Consider the following 17,137-nt stretch of genomic DNA (forward strand, 5'->3'; position numbering starts at 1 on the left):
AATATTATTAGTTACAAAAATTAAATCAAGAGTGCGATGTAAAGAATTATGGAAACTTTTAATTTGAGATAAACCAACCCCTCCAAAATTATCAATAAGATACGATTCATAAGAGCTGTTAATATTACTACTTACTTAATTGGCGCTTAACCGTCTAAACGGTTATGGCCGTCCAACAAGGCGCGCCAGTCGCTCCTTCGCTCCGCCAACCGGCGCCAATTGGTCACACCAAGGGAGTTTAAATCGTTTTCCACCTGGTCCTTCCAACGGAGTGGGGGCCGCCCTCTACCTCTGCTTCCATAGGCGGGTTCCGATAGAAACACTTTCTTGGCCGGAGCATCATCTTTCATTCGCATAACATGGCCTAGCCAGCGCAGCCGCTGCGTTTTAATTCGCTGGACTATGTTGATGTCTGCGTATAGCTCGTACAGCTCATCATTAAATCTTCTTCGGTACTCGCCATCGCCAACGCGTAGAGGTCCATAAATCTTGCGAAGAACTTTTCTCTCGAACACTCCCAAAGCCGCTTCATCTGCTGTTGTCATGGTTCATGCTTCTGCCCCATATAGCAGGACGGGTACGATAAGTGACTTGTAGAGTATGATTTTCGTTCGCCGAGAGAGGACTTTACTTTTCAATTGCCTGCCTAGTCCAAAGTAGCATTTATTGGCAAGATTGATTCTTCGCTGGATTTCAGTGCTGATGTTGTTGCTAGTGTTGATGCTGGTTCCCAAATAAACGAAGTCTTTTACTATTTCGAAATTATGGCTGCCAACAGTAGCGTGGTTGCCAAGGCGCATATGCGCTGACTCTTTGCTCGATGACAGCAGGTACTTCGTTTTGTCCTCATTCACCATCAAACCAATCTTTACCGCTTCTTTTTCCAGCTTGGAGTAAGCAGAACTAACATCGCGGGTGTTTAGGCCGATGATATCAATGTCATCAGCATATGCCAGTAATTGCACGCTTAATATTAGTACGAGTTAAATAGAGATTGTTTTCAAGAGAGATCCAGCTAACATTACTTAAATTAAAATCCCCCAGTACACATAGCTGCGTTTCTCCTAAACTTCGCTTAATATTTAAGATATTATTTACATGAGCCTTATAAATACTTTCTGGGCTGGACGGCGGAATGTATGAAGCACAAATGAGCAGTTGACCCAGAGAGCCATGAATCCGCACACAAAGTTGATCAGGAAGCATGTCACTAACAGTTAAAGAAATAAGCGAGGCCTGGAGACCGACCCGGGCGGCAATCAGCACGCCACCTCCTCTATTTAGGCCAGTCTTTGTTGCATCTCTATCCTTACGGAAAACACGATAAAGCTTAGGATCAAAAAATTCAGCATCTAAGAAATTACTATTCAGCCAAGTCTCAAAGATGACAAATACATCATACTCCAATAAAGAACTAAATAGGCGCACATTTTCGGTCTTGCTTCTAAGGCCAGAAACATTTTGAAAAAAGATATTGATATATTTGCATGGCATGTGATTGACACTATGAACTAAGTTCGCTGTTGTAGTTTTGCGTCCTTTTGAAAAAAACGGAAGTGGCTGATCGTCACATTGACTGGCCACAACTCAGGCTTCATAACTTTATCAAAGTGCAATTCATCTACACCAAGTTAAAAATTTACATATTTACGGTTAATCGACTCCGACTCCTTAGCAAGCTTGAAACACTGCAGTTGATGCTTATATAGATTAGTATGTTTAATCACATACTCAATAATATCCTCAGGTTTGACCGAGGGTAAAAAAGAAGAAAGATGAAACCATCTGAAACGATATAAAACGATTCCCCAGATTTTTAAATGGAGACGAATGTTCCGAACCTACGGAATAAATCAGTTAACATGGTCAATGAGTACATTTCTTTATGGTATCTCCTTGAAGCGATTTACCAGTTGGGGGTTTGATGTGGAACGATGAATTTGGAATCGGTTTATGTTTCGGTTGTTAATAGGTTTACGAAAGCGCACTATTACTTGGTGTCGATACTTTTCATAAACCCCAATGTTCAACAGTATTCGAATGACGATGCGTATTGCAGGTTTTATTTTATTGTTGGCCTCGTGCATTTGGCCGAGTGCGTAGGTGTTCTGTGATCCTCGCTCTGGATGAGCGAGTGAACTTGGGTTGATTTGCTGGGAATTTAAGAATGATAAAGGGCCGAAAGCCCATTACTTCTGTGGCAGAGCGGTTCGCCCTTCTCCGGTAGGCTTTTCTGGTGTCCTCGCTCAGGGTGAGCGCGTGAATTTGGGGTGGTTTTGTTCAGCAACCCCTCCCCTACCCTCCCCCCCCCCCCCCCCCCCCCCCGGTTAGTCTTATTAAAAAAAAATAATTTGTCTTTTGGTTTTGCGAGCTTTTGGCAAGCTCTCCCGTGTCTTCGTGCATCTCGCTCCCTTCCCAATTGTCCACCAGTAGTAAGGTTTAGGATTCCCCGCGGTAGACTCGACACGAGACCGGGGGTAGAGAATTAGAGAAAAAAAAACACACGAGATACATGGCTTGGGAGAAAATACATTCAGGAGTAGCGGGGCATCACGGCGCATAGTTGAAATGCGTCTTCAATTCCCGCTCTCCCCTTCCCCATTGCCGTCGCGTAGTAAGATGTAGGATCGCCCTCCGGTAGACTCGCACCATCACGAGACCGGGGGGTTGATTATAATTAGGGCCTCGGGAGATACACAAGCTTAGGGATAGCGGGGCATCACGGCGCGTGGTTGAACGTGTCTTTATGTCCCGCGCTCCCTTTCCCCATTGCCATGGCGTAGTGCATTTTAGGGCCCCCCTCCGGTAGACTCGCACCCTCACGAGACCGGGGGGTTGATTATAATATATGGCTCGGGAAAAACACAGGTTTAGGGATAGAGAGACACGAAGACGCGGGTTCCTGAGGATGCTTTGAGTTCTATCACTAACCGTGGGCCTCTGGTTTTAGGTAGCCTGGGGAAATAGAATTTTGAGTTTTGTCGGGCGGAATTTGGCCCCTTACATTTCATCCACATTTTCGTGGGACGGAAGGAGTGCCAATTTCGTTATTGGTCTAGTTATTTGTCCCTTGGTTGTATGGACGTCAACAACACGCACACGGTTATCAGAACCTGGGTGTGTGTTGACGATTCTCCCCATTCTCCACTCGTTGGGTTGGAAGTTGTCCTCTTTGATAACAACTAGGTCTCCGGGTTTTAGATTAGATTGTGGATGTTTCCACTTGTATCGTTTCTGGATCTCGGTGAGATATTCCGATTTCCATCTTTTGCAGAATGTTTGATGAAGGGCTTTCATCTTTTGCCATCGGTTTGCGATTGAGGCAGGATTTTCACTACAATCGAGTTCAGGTGGAGCTAAAGGATGTCCACCCACGAGAAGGTGGCCTGCAGTAAGCGGCTCCAGGTCGGAAGGTTCATTGGACAAGGGACTCAGTGGTCTGGAGTTCAGGCATGCCTCGATGCGGCACAGTAGTGTATGGAATTCCTCGAAGGTGAATTTGTGTGGTGAGGCTATCTTTTTGAAGTGGCTTCTGAAGCTTTTCACTCCAGCCTCCCACAGCCCTCCCATATGGGGAGCGCCCGCAGGGATGAAATGCCACGTGAGTGAATGGTGGCTGTATTTTGAGACAGCGTTCTCTCGCGCTTGTGAGATGAAGGTCTTGAATTCTGAACGTAAGGATCGTGACGCTCCGACAAAGTTCGTACCGTTGTCGGAGTAGATATTTTTTGGGCATCCGCGCCTAGATACAAAACGGGCAAAAGCCGCGAGAAATGATGGTGTGCTGAGGTCAGTAGTGGCCTCCAGATGAATTGCTCGTGTGGAAAAACACACGAAAAGGCAAACATAGCCTTTGGATAGGCGACATCCTCTACCGCGGTAACTTTTAACGTCGAAGGGTCCGGCGAAGTCGACTCCAGTATTCGTGAATGCGCGGCTGAATGTCGTGCGTTCGCGAGGGAGAATACCCATAAGTTGGGTCTGGGCACGCTTCCGGTGTATAGTGCAAACTTTGCAATTGTGAATTGTTGCCCTAATCATGGTTTTGATGTTAGGTATCCAGTATTTGGTGTTTCAGACGTAACATGAGTTGGTTTTCCCCATGCAGACTTTGTTGATGAAACATTAGGACTGTCAGACGGGATAACACTGTGAACTGTAATGTTGTTGCTGATAGATTTTAATTAAAATTCGTGTAGTAGCCTTAACTTCATCAGGGGAGATTAATCACTTTCACTGATGTAGTCACTTTCTTGTGCTGGCCATTGGGAAGTGTCTTCTTGCAGCCAAGGAGGTCCCTGCCGCCACAACGAATTGTTGACCAATTCAGACGCAGGTAATCCTCTGCTACCTAAATCTGCTGGGTTTGATTCTGAATTTACGCGCAACCAGTCCTTATTTCCGACCATGTCGATTATCTTGGTGATCCGATGTACGACGAAAGTGGACCAGGAACAGGGCGGTTTCCTTATCCATGCGAGGACGATAGTTGAATCCGTCCAAAGGTGCACTCTCACTGGTCCCAATTTAAGGTTCCTGAAAATCGATTCGGTGATGTCCGCTAACAGTACGGCTCCGCAAAGTTCCAATCGGGGAAGAGAAAGAGTTTTCACTGGGGCTACTCGGGTTTTAGCTAGACGCAGGTTTGTCCAGATGTCATTATCCATTTTTACGCGCATGTAAACGGCCGCTGCATAAGCCTTCTCGGATGCGTCACAAAATCCATGGATCTCGATGTCGGTTCCTGGTGAAAAGTTGACCCATCTAGGTATCCTGATTTTACCGATTTCATGGTATTGATCGGTGAAGGTTTTCCATCGTTCCAGCGCACTGGTCGATACTGGTTCGTCTCAAGCGGTGCCTTCTAACCATATACTCTATATGAGTTTTTTCGCCACAATGAGCATTGGCGGAAGCCAGCCCAAAGGGTCGAAAAGTTTGGCTATAGATGATAGGATTGCTCGTTTGGTGATGTTTTCGCCATTCTCTAGGGTTCCTGCTTTGAAATAAAATACATCTGAGTGAGCGTTCCATCGTATTCCAGGGCCTTTACCGATCTAGCTTCTCCGAACGCTAAGAAATCCTCGCTGAGCAAATCCGTTTTGGGGATGTCCTTTAGAATTTCCTAACAATTTGAAGTCCACTTGCGTAATGGAAAGACAGCTGAGTGTAAGGCTTCGCGAATCTCGTTTCTGGCTTTGATGGTTGACGCTATTGTGTGCCCTCCAGATAAAACATCATCTACGTACATACTCTCTCTTAAGTATGCTAGCCGCTGTAGGGTGTGAATTTGCTACGTCGTCAGCCAGTTGTAGGAGCGTTCTTATCGCAAGATATGGAGCGCAATTCACTCCGAAGGTAACCGTCTTTAATTTGTAGGGGCTAATAGGGTTATTCGGAGAAGTACGATACACAATGCGTTGAAATTTGGTGTAATTTTCGTTCACCCAAATTTGACGATACATCTTTTCGATGTCGCTATTGAAGGCAAAACGGTATAGTCTCCATCGTAAGATTAATATGGGTAAGTCGGCTTGTAGAACTGGGTCTGTGAGTAGAATATCGTTTAAGCTAGTGCCATTCGCCGTAGGGCTGGAGGCATTGAACACTACGCGTACCTTGGTGGCTGTACTTTCTGCTTTTACAACGGCGTGGTGGGGCAGGAAGTAATGATCCGAATCATCGGATGGGATATTCTTTTTTAATTTTCCCATATGTCCGAGCGTTTCATATTCTGACAACACTAAAACATATTCTTTACCTAAATCTGGTGTTTTTATTAGCTGCCCCTCATTCCGGAAGAATTGAGAGCATGCGCGTTTCAGGGACGGTCCTAAATTAATTTTATTAGGGTAATCCTGCCTGAATAGTAGTGATACGGTGTATCTTCCATCTTCATCACGTTTCGTTGTTTCTTTAAATAATTGTTCGCAATACTTTTCCTCTTCGTTTAATATTTTGTTTTTGGGCAGATTTTCTACCTCCCAGAAAGCTTTCAGTTGGTTGTCTAACGAAACCTCGTTATAGAATGACATGATGCTCTTCGTTGGATTCGGTGCTTCGGTACGACCGGTTAGTATCCAACCGAACACTGTCTCTTGGGCCAAGAGTGTGTTTAGTACATTCTTTTTCATACCGCTCATTATAATTTGGGGATATATGTCTCCGCCAAGTATGAGGTCTACGTCTTCGTTGACGTAGAACCTCTTGTCTGCAAAACCAAGTCTGGGAAGGCCTGCATCGGCATGGCATTTATATGGCAGGATGGTAGATTCCCAGTGAGTTTGGCTAGAACTAGAACGGGTATAGTTAGGCTGAAGCAGGGAACCACTGGTGAACGTAGTTCGATCTTGGATGCTTCTTTCACCTGAGCTGACACCGCATTTGTGATGCCTGAAACTTGGGCATGCATTTTCCTCGCTGGCAAATTGATTCTACGTTTCAGTCGGTACCATTATGGTGAATGTGTACGCAAGCAGTTCCTAATAGCACGCCTGTGCTGGAATTGGCATGGCAGGATTTGACATTCTGGTTCGTGGAGGATGGTGGTTGTCCCGACTCCTATCTTTTGCGTGCCTGTGCCGAAGTTGATGGGGTATTATCCACATCTTTGAAAGGGTTGCGCACCGCCGGTTGCTGAAGTCTGTCCGCATGCAGGAGCGTGTGGTTACGAGAGTGGCATTTGGAACAGTTGTACGAACTGGTGCACCTCGTCACTGTGTGTCCTGGGGATAAACAGTTCGGGCAGCCATTTGTGGATTTAACGAATTTAATCCTTTTTACCGGGGTTAAATCGCAAAAAAATGAACAGTTGAGTAATTTGTGCGCCGTAGATTTACACATTTTACACATTGACTTTGTTGTTTGCTTGGATACTTTTGTTCGAAAAGCACCAAGTCTTTTCGTAGGGGTTTATGTCGATTGTCGCGACGCGTTTGATTTTTGCAATTTAGAAGTGGCATTCCCCGGAAAACCAGACACGGTTTCAAGTGTCTGAAAACGATTTGACAAAAATTTGTCCATATCCTCCCACTTGAATATGTCCGTTTTGTGGTCAGTGCTCTGCTCCCATAGAGCCAACGTATTTTCAGGTAATTTTGTCGAACATAAATAGGTAATAATCGCATCCCAATTTGAAACATCTATCTGATGGGTTTTTAGGGATGCCAAACAATTATTTATGTCGCGCTGTAAGGTTTTAATTGAGCTGCCGCACTCACTATCTATCTTTTTCAGATTAAATAAAATTTGTAGTTGTAAGTTTACGAGAATCCGTTTATTCTCGTATCTCTCACATAGGTTTTTCCAGGCTGTTTCGAAGCCTTCATTTGTTAAAGGACATTTCTTGACAATGTCCTTTGCCTCACCTTGAGTTTTTTGGTTAAGGTGGAACAACATTTCTACCGGGCTTAAGCGACTGTTATTTTTATAGATGGCCGTGAACAGGTCACGAAACGTTGGCCAAGATAGGTAGTCGCCCTTGAATACCTCAGTATCGCAAGCTGGCAGGCGGATACTATGTTCGCGCGCGCGTTCTCCCTCAGGTCGAACTGCCCTATCTTTTTCCTCCTTCAATTTAACTTGAATTTCAGCCATGTTCGACATGCATCTCAGGAATACGGCATATGCCGCCTTATGCTTGATCTTGGCCGCTGAAATCTTTTTTGCTTCAAGCGTTTAAGTAACTCATCGAGGGCGGTCTCTGCTTTTTCCCACTTAGCTTGCAACTCTTTTTGCTGTATTGCAAGAGTGTATATTGTGTGCAGAGCCGCATTCATTTCATTAAAGTCGGCCTCGAACTCGATTATGCGATCGGCCAACCTGATGTAAGATTCCATGTTCATGGATGAAAATTTGTGAACAAATTAAGTGAGGAATATAAATTTGTAAGAACCTGTGCGAACCACCCAACCAACAACAATTAAATACGAGAAACTTTTATTTATTGCTTTGAATTTGTTTAATTTTCTGACTTTGCAGATTATTTTGTGCCGTAAAACAGAGAGCAGGGGGGAGCAACACCAATGTGTACAGTATGAAGTAAAAGGGGACCACTTGCCACTTCAACGTTCAATTTTATTATAAAATAAGTGCGTGCGTTGATATAAACTCGACGAAAAGTGTGAAACCGTGAAATAAATCTTATGCAACAAGGGACAAAACTGTGTAACAAAGATTGATTAGAGAAATTAGTGAAAATAATAGTGACGCAAAAAGAAATTGACATTTGCCGCAATCGAATGGCTTGAAATTTTGTGGAAGTGAGGTTATGTGCACCTCTTCCTTGTCCTGTGTCTGGAGAGCCTTACTGCTGGTGGGGGGACAGACAAGATAGTCACAAGGAATCTAAGACAACGTTAATGTGCCGCGTTTGCCCTTAATTTTCTTTTCGACACTAATAAATTTTTCACACTTTTCGCGGTTAATCACAGTCACTACGCGTGTGGCACTCGGAATATGTTTTTAGACAGTTTTATTTTATTTTTATTATAACCAAAAAAAAAAAATGTGGCAAGAAATATGACACTTACTTTTATTGGCGATGTGTTCTGGTGCTGATGTGGCAAGTTGGCTTGTGATGTTGCAATTGCTTTAGCTGGTTGTCCTTTGCTCAGTGTTTTACCAAGATGTTGTTAGTCAGTTATAGTGTATCACCAAGCGTGTTTATCAACTTGTGTTTGATTTTTGAGTATCACCAAAATAATTTTACCACCAAAGTGTATCACCAAGCGTGTATATAATGGTTTTGTACGGATGTGGACTGTATATAGACGCTAGTTCCTTGTTACGGGGAGATAGGACCAAATGTTCGGCCGGGGTGCGTCTGCCCTGGAGGTAGGTGGTCGCACCGGGGTCGATCTCAATGGGAATATGCGTATGGAATCGAGAAATAAGCAAATAGACGAGATTTCTCCTTATAATATATGTTTTATTGGGTAAATGTAGAAATATCAAAAGTTACAATATTACCTGACTGTATTGTAGAAAAACGGCAGAGATCGCTGGCGGCAGATGTGAGCTGGTTGGCGGCTAAAATCCAAGAGGCCGGTTGTATAGAAAACGACAACCGTTGACCCGCAAAATCCTCCGTTTTGGAGGGGAAAAGCACCCACACATCAACCCCGACATGCATATGCATGAGTGCTGACAAAAGCACACACACACGTGCATGTACATGCATGCACATGCATGTGGCGGTGACGGTGTGGGTGGCTATAAGTTAAAGTCGAGTATCGAGTATAGAATCGCAGAGTTGCATTAGGGGGATAGCAATCAAATGCGGAAAAGTTAGGCATCCTTACTAAACACTCGTTGTAAGCAGTAAGACAAAATTATTGCAATTCAACCCGCCTGGTAAAGAAGCACCATGTGGTGATACTATTTTTCACTCAGCAAACTGTAAGCGGCACATACTATGTAGTCATGCGTGTATTGAACAAGGGGTTCGTGCTAACTATGGATCGGAAATTGATTGTGACAGTAGATGTTTCCATATCGAAGTAGAATTTAATTTTATATACCTAGGAGTTATAGTCAATCAAAACTTGAGTTGGTCATCGCATATATCTGCTATGGAAAAATATTTGCTATCAACTGTGAGATCATTGTATAGTCTAAAAAAAATATGTTCAAAGAGTGTACTGCAAATGGTGTATTATGGCCTAATACAGTCTAAATTGCAGTTTGGTATAACTTGCTGGGGAAGTGCATATGCTACTAAAATTCGTCCTTTTTTAACGTTGCAGAAGTGTCTCATAAGAAAAATATGTAACGCTAGCCATCTAGCTCACACTATGTATCTTTTTAAAAGTCTAAATACTTTTCCTGTGAGGCACTTGTACTACTATAAAGTTTAAAAAATTTTATTTATGAGGAGTGGATATTTGCGAAATCCAATATATAACACCCACAGATTAAGAAGCAAGTCACACTCAAATGTTGCAGTTCCTGCAACTCGAACCACCCTTTTCCGCAACTTTTGTACCATAGTATCTTGTATGATTTTTAATAAGCTTCCTAATGATATAAAAAGTAACAGAAGGTTATCAATTTTTCTAAAGAAGGTGAAATTGTGGCTTCTTGATTTAACGCATAATGATATAGAGGTTCTGTTAAGGCCTATCACATAATCTGTTTTTCTTCTTAAATATCGAAAGTTGTTTTCTTACTACCTCTATTAAGTTCTTAATGCGTTTTTTATAGTTTACATAAATTTAGTTTTTGATATTATTAAAATTTCTAAATACTTATGTACCAATGTTTAATACACATTCGCGTAATTTTGCATACCTATTGTATTTATTAAATGAAATGACGCTATCACTGTTCTTATATTTGGACACTCAACGTCATTAACTATTATTTTATTAAATTATTTATATATGTATACTTATCTATTATTGCCAATGATATTTGAATTCATAAAAGATAATAAAGAATAATCAACAATCAAAGAAAAAAAAATAATCAAAAATCAAGGAAGCTCTAGGTTGAAGGTCCTTACGACCTCAAGGACTTCCTCTGGATGGAATCCAGACTTTTACTCTCGGCCTAGATGGGATGTCCTTGAAGTGGACAGCCCTGAGCATCGCACCAGGGTAGAACTCACCCAACCAAGCCACCGCCTTTTTGTACAAGTCGCCTGACCTCTGGTCGTCGCAGACCACCAACTTGACTTGCCTCTGATACAAACCCACCTCTTTGCAAGCAGGTGGAGGTCCAGGGTTCTCTCTTACCAAGGCGCCTGAAAAACTGGACATTTCGGTCCTTATCCAGTCCCATTTTTCCTTGTACATGTGCTCCTTTTCAGGATTAGATTCAAAGACCCCCACAAGGATGCTACTTTTAGCAACCTCTGCGAAGGAGGGGCCTTTATCTCTATACCTTTTAGCAGCATTCGGCACAACCTCCATCGAACGGTTGCGCTTACCGGAGGCCTGTTCCTTCACCGGAGAAGACTTAAAACCAGGGACGATGGTTTTCGCCCACTCAATTTCAGCCCCTAACTCCTCAGCATCCCCAGGCAACGCCATGGAGAGCAAGTTAGGACGTTCGCCAACCTTTTCAGGATGCGTATAAACATCTGCCTATGCCTACTGCGCATCTGTGAGGGAGGTGGCTCATCCTTCCTTTGGGTGGACGCCGTCGGCGTAGCCGGAGGCAAACGGGCGGACTGCTCCCCCATGCTAGCAAACTGACTACCGAAAGGGTTACTAACAGAGGCAGCAGATCCAGTGGCCGACCCCAAAGCTCCCCTAGAAGAAGTTGCGGGCGATGAAGGAAGCTCCGACGCCGCCTGAAACCTTTGCGCACCACTCGCAATAGCCGCGCCGCGGCTTGTAGAGAGCCCTGCATCGCACGAGCTCCCAGATTGATGGGTGTTACCCCTTCCGGCGTTTTACGAGTTCCGGCCTCGTCCTAATTCTTTTTATTTTTAAAAACTTCCCTTATTTGAACCCACGATTTGTGGAGAACGGGGTCGTCCACCCCAGGCAGAGATCCGCTATACCTGAGGTAAGGCCAAGATTACAACTGGGTGTGGCCTGGTTCCCGGAGGGCTCTGTTAGCGACTGGGGTATTTTAGGGGGCCCCAGCCAGGCTGACCATCGGCACGGAACGCATAACACCACCGGTCCGGCCCCCACCTTCAGACCACTTCAAGAGCCACTTCCATATGCCAGAGCTATTAAGGAGCTGAGGCACTAATGGCACTGATTCCTGAACTTAGCTAGCACTCCCCTAGCGGGGTTTCTGTAGTGACTATTACCAGCCGGCAACCTCTAGGAGGGTTCAGCCCAAGGATTTTCGCCAGCCATCCCATTCAGTGATGTTAATGAAATAAAAAATTAGTGCTGCTTCGATCATCGGGATTGTTTTGAACACTTTTAATAACTTCGGTAATCTTTGAAATTAATAAAAACATATATGAGGAATGCTTGTGCCAAAATATGCTTTAAGAAACAATCAAAATTTCTTACCTTGGTTTAGGCCATGTCAAAAGTGTTCCGTTTCACAAATTATCGGTTTTATGCAAAACTAATATTTAATTGTTAAGGGTTTTTGACACTACTGTATCGCAATCGTTTCTCCACAACGACTGAAATGAAGAGTTTAACCCATTCGCGCCTACTGGGACAATATATATGCATACAATATGAAACATCTTTTTTTATGAATGAAAATTGTATCTGAAATGTCCCAATAAAAGATTTGAGTTAAAAATGTGTTTGTTGGGATGACGAGTAAGCTTTGTAGATGAATTTTTCAAAACCACTTAAATTTTTTTGTTACGTTTGTCTGTTTTACATCCATGATAATTGCGTAAATATTGGAATGCCATTAATATAAAATTTCGACCATATACATTCAGAACTCTATTGATTGGGCTGCTCTGTTTCAGATTAGGTACATTTAATCAAATGGCCACAATTGATGGGAGACCTGCGCAATATGGGATTTCTCTTAAACAACTCCGAGAGTTAATGGAACACCGCGGCAGGGAAGGCGTAGCTAAGCTAACCGAATTTGGAGGCGTGACTATACTGTGCGAAAAATTGTATACGTCTGCGCATGATGGTAAGATATTTCTTAACTATTGAATCAAACCTCGTCAAATGTGTCCCCAAACTTCCGCCAAATCACACATTTTTGTGAGCACTCTCTTATTCTAAGCTGGTAACAACATTTTTCAAACCGGTTACGAAAATGACAAACAACTTCTTCGTATTCTGCTTGTGGAACATAACGTTAACAGTAAAATAGGTGGTTACTTCTTGTTGCCACGCAAAATTGCACGTGCTAAATAAACATATGTTTAAAAAAAAAAAAGTTTTCCAGGTTAGTGTGCAAGAATTTCCAAACAATATTAATGCTTCTTAACAGATAATTTAGTTCACATTTTCAGGTTGTTCTTAATTACGCATCTTTTGTTTTTGATAGCATAGACTATGAACTGGTAACGATTTTCGGTTACATTATTCTCCGGTAACAAATTTACTAATAACGTTCAGAAAAACCGTTAGTGTATTTTCAAAAATAGTACTACGAGACTACCCAATGATATGGAAATAGAAGCTATGTATATAACGTCATTTCTGTAAGCAATTCAAATTTTGTCTAAATTTAAATTGGAAAATTGATTTCTCGAAAACGGCTACAGATAAATTGCTGAAATTCAGCAGTAGATAAATGTTGCCATTATATAATCCTAATTCGTATAAGGCGAATTTTTTGTTTATTAATAAACTACTAAGATATTTTTTATCTTTTTCACGCTTAAAATAAATAAAATTAATGCCAAAAGGAGTGAATCTGTAAAAAAAGAGCACCTCCGTTCCGTTCCAGAGGTATTGAATTTTTTGTCACTCCTTCGGCTTGGTGAAGTATATACAAATTATTTTAAAAGTTTCTAAAATAAAATGAAATCACACAATCATCAAATGTGTATTTATAAATTTTCTTTATATACGTTAACAGGGCTGCCGCCGTGATGTGGTGGTAGGGTGCTCCGCCTACCACTCCAAAGGGCCTAGGTTGAAACCACGGAAAAAGTTTTTCTAAGCTGGTTGTCCCTCGGCAGTGGTCTGGCAAGCACTCCGAGCGTAATACTGCCACGATAAGCAGTAAAAATTCATCTGCATTGCAGATGCCATTCGGAGTCGACATTAAGCTAATTACCGAAAAATTAAAAAAGAAGAAGCACAAGAAGCCAATTATTAGGGTTGGTGTCGAAATTCTGTATGTACAAAATTCTAAACACAAAATTCTGCTTTTTAAAATCCTGCTTTTTTTAAATTCTGCTTTCTAAAATTCTGCTTTCAAAATTCTGTATTACAAAATTCTGTATTAAAATATAATGTTAACAATGTTAAAGAGGTCACGTAATTATTTTGAAAAAGTTGGACAGTGCGCCATACACAGTAATTCTGCGTAGTATACCCTTCTTCCAGAATTAAATATGCACAATTTTGAAAAAGCACAATTTTAGAAAGCAGAATTTTAGAAAGAAGAATTTTAAAAGGCAGAATTTTAAGAAAGCAGAATTTTGTTCAAGCAGAATTTTTTTGCAATTTACAGAATTTTGTCACCTAGAATTTTGTAATATAGAATAATGACACGCTCCCCAATTATTATTATCATTATTATATACGTTAACAGGAGGGAATGGGCTGATAAAATATTCAATATCTCCGCAACGGAACGCAAGTGCAAGTTACAGATTATTGAAAGAAATAGTTTGTCACTGTGGATGTGGACTACCACTTATATTATATATTTTTATAAAAAGGGCTTTATTTAATTAAAATAACGCCTTAAACTATGTGTGTATATATCTTGAAAAATCCCCAATTGAATGAAAATTTTTCATAGTACAAAATTAAATATTGATTTACCTACATTCATTCACAAAACTCAAAGTAGTATATCAGTCCAGTTGGAATAAAAAATTAGGTAATAAACGTAACTTAATTAATACAAGCACACTACATTACTCCTCAAATGTGGAGATGGAATACCGCACATATTATATATTTTTGTAAAAATGGTTTTATTTAACTGAAATAACGCCTACAATTATGCGTGTAAAAATTTTCTCCAACAGAATAAAAATTTTTATAGTACAAAATACAAAATTGAAAATTAAATATTGATATACCTACATACATTCACTAAACTTAAAGTAGTATATCAGTCCAGTTGGAATAAAAAATTAGTTAATAAACGTTACTTAATTAATACAAGCACACTTCATTACTCCCCCTTCTAGAGATTGATTGTTAATCCAATTAGAGCTTACTTTCTTTTTTTAGTTTTTAGGTTAGGAAACTGCGTACTATCCACAATAGCTGGTTTCAAAGGATCAATAGGAAAACTTTTAACTTCATTATCTATTTCTACTTTTTTCCCTAGGGTCTGTGTGGGCTTAGTCGAGATCCATTGCACCCGAATTTGAGGCGGAGCGGTTTAGGACTGACATCTACGCCATTTCGCCTCATAGGAGGGCGGCAGGATGTCGGTGAGCGAGAACTGTCAGCCTCCTAATCCATGGTGTTATGCGGACCGTGCCTATTGGACGATTTGCAGCCAGGGGATATATTCAGATGTATTCGAACGGAGCCTTTCTGATACCGGCCACCTCAGGAAGTATTGGTGGCCTTATCACAGTAAGGTGCGCTGCTGTAGCGGACGGTTCTTTCCCCGCATTTAATACTCGACCGCTGAGCCCGTCTTGTCGGGCAGTTAGTCGTACAACCGAGATGAATGACTCAATATCTAATTTTAAAAAGGAAGGGATAAAGGGAGGACTAAGTCGCAAGCCAGCGAGGACAAAAACGCATTAAGCGATGCGTCGCACTCGGGGAGCGAGAGTAGTGGTGATTCAATGAACTCCGTGTTAGAAAAGCATACAAATGAAAACGGGGAAGTAGAGTGGAGAAAGGTACGGAGCAGAGCAAGTAAGAGAGATCTGTCGCAGTACCGTGCAGCACTAAGATTTTTCCAACGCTTGGGAACAACAGAAGTTTAGATCGAGAGCTTGGAATAAGCTCATGAGGTGTTAGAAGTAGGTCAATAAGGACACTCCACGAAGGCCTTGGGGAGTGCTATCGATGTTGATGGTACTTTGCTGGATGCAGATCCGGTAACAAGCACCATTAAGGTACTAGCCCGACCATCTCGGGAACGATTTGGTATGGCTACACGCAACCTTCTAGGATATCCCGCCCTCCCACCCTCTACTCCCATCAGGAGTTCGGGGTCGCCAGAGCCTCGGCTATTAATGAAACAAGATTCGCCACGGGTAGGTGAGGTTGACAATTGGGAGGAGCTATATATTGTGCTACCAACGCCTTGAGAGGGTTACGCTACACAACACCTTGAATCAATTTCTTATTTTATTGTCCTCTAACAATAGGCGATTCTAAGCCCCTGACCCGCTGGGGTGTCGAAGGTAGTTCAAGATTATTGCTGCGAGAAACCCATAGACCAGACAAGTAGGCCTGAAGCTGTAGGAAAGATGGCCCTCAAAGCGAGGTAGCAACTACCTCGAAAGCTGCAAGTCAGAGGGAGAACATTAAAAGTGGCGATGTACCAACCACGGAAGTAGGAGGTAAGCCAAAGGGAGATAACGCTAAGACTCCGGATAAAATGAGTGATATGGCAAAGCAGTCACTGACTGTGGTGCTGGTTGATCGTAGCATCAAACTTAAAATATGGATACCAGCGTGATGAAGTCGAAGGATACGCTGCGATTTCGGCAGAGTCAGAATCCGAATATAGCGACACAGGATTGGAAAGTACTTCGTATCTCGGCCTACCGAGGAGGGTCAATTCTACATCTTCCAAATAAACAAGCAGGCGGAGGCAGCTTGGAAAAATGTGCTGGGGTACAGGCAAAATTTACATGTGACTAAGGAAAAGAAGTCCCTAAAATAACAACCCTACGACGATAGAAGGGGACGACGTCGAAAAGGACCTCAAAAGCTTTCGAGAAAAGGGTCCGGGGGAGGACGCGGACGTCACCACGAAGGTGTTAGGACAACAGCCAAATTATGCTGCGAGTCTCACAGAGGAGCATCCAGCACAGCATTTACGCCTCGGGAAAAGGAAGTCCCGTGGATTACAATGGTAATTTGCAAGAAGTGGGAGAGGCTTAAGACGGCCTAGAAAGCCTTAAACCAAAAGAACAAGAGGAGGACGAAGGCGTCGCGACGAAGGTTTTGGACGGGGAAAATCAGCCCAATGGGGCTCCAACACAAAAAAGTGGGTTCGAGCGAACTCCTCCTAGCCCTTGAGGTGAGTTCGTTTGACGTGGCGCTGATCCAGTAGCAGTGTCTCTAATCGGGAGGAAAGGTTTTGGGGCTCAGCGCCCGCGTATTTGGCGTTTACTTCGCGCAAACGGAAGGAAGGGTGCGAGCTGCAGTCATGGTAAGGAAGCAGTTGCATTCATGTATGCTGCCTAATTACACTACTGAGGATCTCGCTGTGGTGGACGTCGATCATAAAAATAAGCAGGCATTTATCCTGTCTTCCTTCTACATGGCCCACACTGCGTTCCACCGGTGGAATGCAAGAGGCTAGTACAGGACGAAGGACGCAAAGGGAGGTTGGTCATAAGCGCTGATGCAAATGCGCAAAA

General features: G+C 42.6%; 1 protein-coding gene across 10 annotated transcripts in view; it reads left to right on the top strand.

Moving 5' to 3' along the window:
- The window catches only part of LOC137234572 (plasma membrane calcium-transporting ATPase 2-like), a 2,440,841-nt gene that overhangs the window by 371,925 nt on the left and 2,051,779 nt on the right, over positions 1–17,137 (top strand). For 6 of the 10 annotated variants that reach the window (XM_067758039.1, XM_067758029.1, XM_067758032.1 and 3 more), the window contains exon 2: positions 12,406–12,576. In XM_067758039.1, the coding sequence (XP_067614140.1) occupies positions 12,420–12,576 (157 nt within the window). In that variant the 5' untranslated portion in view covers positions 12,406–12,419. Of the gene's footprint in view, positions 1–12,400; positions 12,577–17,137 lie in introns of all 10 variants that reach the window. The other 4 variants (XM_067758033.1, XM_067758038.1, XM_067758037.1 and 1 more) reach the window with 1 other exon arrangement.

This window comes from Eurosta solidaginis, chromosome X (genome assembly GCF_040869045.1).
Source record: "Eurosta solidaginis isolate ZX-2024a chromosome X, ASM4086904v1, whole genome shotgun sequence".
Lineage (NCBI taxonomy): Eukaryota > Metazoa > Arthropoda > Insecta > Diptera > Tephritidae > Eurosta > Eurosta solidaginis.